Source organism: Tenrec ecaudatus, chromosome 2 (assembly GCF_050624435.1).
Source record: "Tenrec ecaudatus isolate mTenEca1 chromosome 2, mTenEca1.hap1, whole genome shotgun sequence".
NCBI classification, from domain to species: Eukaryota; Metazoa; Chordata; class Mammalia; order Afrosoricida; family Tenrecidae; genus Tenrec; species Tenrec ecaudatus.
The window spans coordinates 197,016,445-197,020,628 of NC_134531.1; the positions used below are offsets into that span (position 1 = coordinate 197,016,445).

The 4,184-nt window shown below is 35.7% G+C and overlaps 1 protein-coding gene across 1 annotated transcript; it reads right to left on the reverse strand.

Annotated features, from left to right (window-relative positions):
* Positions 1–2,143: 2,143 nt before the first annotated feature.
* LOC142440295 (olfactory receptor 2M3-like) lies at positions 2,144–3,100 on the reverse strand. Its single transcript, XM_075542772.1, has one exon. It carries the CDS (start codon positions 3,098–3,100, stop codon positions 2,144–2,146), a length of 957 nt encoding a protein of 318 aa, XP_075398887.1.
* Positions 3,101–4,184: the final 1,084 nt, after the last annotated feature.

The window sequence follows — 4,184 nt, forward strand, 5'->3', positions numbered from 1 at the left end:
TTCAGCCTCTACAGGTCTGACATTTCTTGGAAAGCTCTGTGTATCTTGCTATTTATGTTCCTCTGGATATAGGAGGTTCCCCAGTGAAGTGGCCTAAGTCTAAAGAACGTGCTCAGTAGAGGGACCTGGATACAAAAGACTAGCTCTGCTCCCAGCTCTTCTTTGCAGGTAGTATCAGGTCTCTGGGCTCTGCCACTTTCTCTCTCCATTTATCTCTGCTAAGTTCAAAGATGTTGCAGGCCGCACTCCAAGGAAACTAATCTAACATTTTACACTGGATTAGAACTGGTAGCAAAGACATGAATTCCATTTGCTCCTCTGATTCCTGTCTCCCCTATTTATTTGTTTCTCCACATAGAGACTGAGTGTTTGTGACTACAGTAACTGTGCCCTTCACTCAGAGGTAGTACAGAAGTGCTGACAAACAATGGGATGCCTGAGGATTTAAATGGGAAACAGTTTTATATATGAATTTCAACACTGCCACCACCAACTTATTATTCTTTCATGGCTTTATTTTGGATGACAATTTATTTTAGGTTTTGATTGTTCTTGAATTTTTTTCATAGCTAAAAATGGGAAAATGAAAAATGTCCCTGGAGCTCAATGCTATGGCCTGTGACCAATGTAATTGGCTCTGTCAGATGACAGGGCATCCACAATGAATCTTTGCACCCAACATGCAAGATGCAGATATTCTCTGACAATGCTTACTGTTTTCAGAAAATCAATCTCTAAATATTCACATTTCAGTCCTGCCTTCCAATAAAGCAGAAAATGTTGTGTCTTCCTTTTCTCTGGAACCATGCAGATACGTTGGCTCCTCCAACTTTGGTTTACGCATCAAAAAAAAGTCTAATTATTAGCTTACCAATACTCACTTGGTCAGTAGCCTCTTCACAATCCATCTCTTCCATCATATGAGTGCTATCTTTTTGTCATTGTATATTGGTTATGGATTTATGACACTACTATAACTTAAATAATTACTGAGGGTGAAGAATATGAGCATAATTAGTGTATCAATCATATTGAACCAATTATCAAAGTAATATTTGGAATAAACTGTGCATACTTTCAATGGAAGTTATATTACAATATCAAGTAATTTAAATATATTTGATAAGGAACACATTTATAATATGTCAATTATTAAAATGTTTTGAGAATTATGCTTTTAAATATAATAATTTTCTATTCTGTTACTCAATCTCACTTTATACACATAACTTATATATAAACACATACAATTTTGTGGGGTTTTTTTGTGTAGGCATAAACATAAAAGTCTATGTAGAGACATAGACTTTTATGTTTATGCCTACACAAAAAAAACCCCACAAAATTGATTAGAAGGATGTATTCTAGAATTTAAGAGCCACGATGGTGCTGTGGGTTAGGCATTGGTCTGCTACCATCATAGCTATTGTGCTCGCATACAGATTTAGTCTCAGAAACAGTACATAGTGTTGTTATGAGTCAGACTTGATTTAAAAATATGTAGTCGGTTTTTGATGATATAATCATTGTAGCTTTCAGACGCTAATCAAATGATTGGCAGTAGGAACTGACAAGTCACCCTCAGAAAAAAGACCTGGCAATAGTCTTATCTAAAGATTACAGCCTGAAAATAATATGGGACATTTATATTATGTCCTATGGTTGCTCTAAGCCAGAATTTGCTTGACTGAAAACTATAACAAAAATAATGCTGGAGTTTGAAAGTGCTGAAATCTGCATGATTTATAGAATTTTGAGCCATAATATGTGTCCTACACCCATGGGGTCACTTCTACTCTGTCCTGCAGGGCACCATGAATCAGAATCCACTCAAAGGCATTGAGTTGCGTTTTTTTTAATGAATATGTAGTCAATTAGTTTAGAGATTAAGCTGAAAATGTGATAAAATGACATGCAAATACAGGAGAAATCCTTGAGAATGAAGGTGCTAATTCTGACTTTTGTCCACTAAATCTCCTTGTATTTCCCACATACGCATAGTATAACAGTATCCTGTGTCTGTTATACTTTATTTTTTAATTTTTGGAGCTAATAATTTTCAGGGTATTAAATGATTGCTGCTCTAATGCTATTATTTTCAAAAACTCTGTAAAACACTTGGATAAAATATATTGTTACAACACTAGTATCTTCTGTCTTTTATCTGGGAACCTGTTCCCATTGCCAGTAATTTCCTCAAAGCTCCTAAAACTTCCTTGTTCCTCAGACTGTAGATGATGGGGTTTAACATAGGGGTGAGAATGTTGTAGAACAAGGACACAGCCTGGCTTTGCTCTGCTGAGTACATGGCTGGAGATACCATGAGGACAAAGATGCCTGAACCTAAAAAGAAACTGACCACAGTGAGATGGGAGGAGCAGGTAGCCAGGGCTTTTTTCTTCCCCTTCTTGGACTTCATACGGTAGACACTCAAGAAAATGAGGCTGTAGGAGGCCAGAATGAGCGCAGAAGGAATGAGGATGAACACTATCCCCATGACAAACAAGATCATTTCATACACAGAAGTATCATCACAGGAGAGCCTAACGATAGCTAAGAGTTCACAGAAGAAGTGGTGAATCTCCCTGGAGTCACAGACTGATAAATGCATCACATACACTGTATGAATTAAGGAATTTAAAAATCCCACCACCCAAGAAGAAGCACCCATCTGAAGGCAAACTCTGGGGGTCATAATGACTGAGTACCTCAGTGGATTACAGACAGCAGCATAGCGATCATAGGACATCAGAGTCAAGAGGATACATTCAGAACCTGTTATGGTTAGGTAAAATAGCATCTGTATTCCACAGCCTATCTGCGAGATGATTTTCCTGTCCACCCAGAAGTCAGTGACCATCTTAGGAACAGTGGTGGTGATGAGAACTAAATCCATGAGAGAAAGTTGGCTGAGAAGTAAGTACATGGGAGCGTGGAGTCGGGAATCCATCCAAATTAGTAGGATCAAGACGGTATTTCCAATGAGGGCAATGATGTAGCTAAGAAAAATTGTGTAGATAAGGAAGACGATGTGTTTCATATCAGGGAATAGTCCAAGGAATATTATATCTCTTATGGATGTGTCATTTCCTCTCTTCATGTTGGTGTTAGTGTTGAAGTAGTCTAGGGGAACCCTATTAGAGTGTGAGGAATGGAAATTGCTCATTGTATGTTCTTCATAAATAAGTTGGAAACTACCTCTTGCATTTCTAAGTTTTAAGATCAAGTATAAAAATGTCTTCCCATAAGATTTAAATATAATGGTGTATTATAAAGACAGTCATTAAAGTCAGGGAGGTCAAAATATGAAGGTCCCTGTACTTGAAATATTCATTATGTGGGCTTAAGAAAATCACTTCATTTCTCTGAGCCTCAATCCTGTCATCTTTAAAATTATACAAATAACAATGTTCACACTCATTGCTGTGAGTGTATCATCATATATTAAACCATATTTTAACAGTTTCCCTTCATCCCTTTCCCTTCTTCCAAATATATTTACTTTATAGTTATCATACTACATTTTTATCCACTTTCAATTTACTCTGTGAATTGTTTTAAATCAGGATAAAAATTTCATTCAGTTTTGCATTCTCAAAGAGCCTATCTGGCATGCTTTCTTACATAACTTATATGTAAAATATATGGTCAATCGGCTATCTTTCAAAGTCCTACATTTACTTATAGAAATTTGATTAATGGTTATTTTGGACATATTTGAATAATTTCATTTACTCTGCTACAATATAAAATAATCCATAGATAAATTATATTAAATGTACCTATAAGTATTGGTCACATTTGACCAACTTATTCAGTAATATATCTTATTCTGATGGCAAACTATAGCTTCCATATACTATGACTAATCAAATATCCTACAGAATAATTATACTTCTAGTATAAACCACATAATTTGATGAATTATTACAGCATTTAAAGTGAAGTAAAATATGAGTGAATCAAGTCTAGGTTTCCAATAAGAGAAGTGTTGTCACTATTATAGAAGCATGCTACCGTATGAAAGCACGAGGTTCTCATGCCCACTGGTGTCACCGTTGATAGGACCTTATCTTCTGTCTTGAACACAGGGTATTTCATGAATGATTAACTTACTTTTGTAGAACTTGATTTGTTTTAATATTTTTTCTACATTGGCTAATAATGTTTAAATACTAATTTAT

Bases quoted from the DNA above. Each gene is read 5' to 3' on its own strand.
- LOC142440295 (XM_075542772.1), bottom strand. From the start codon at position 3,100: ATGAAGAGAGGAAATGACACATCCATAAGAGATATAATATTCCTTGGA.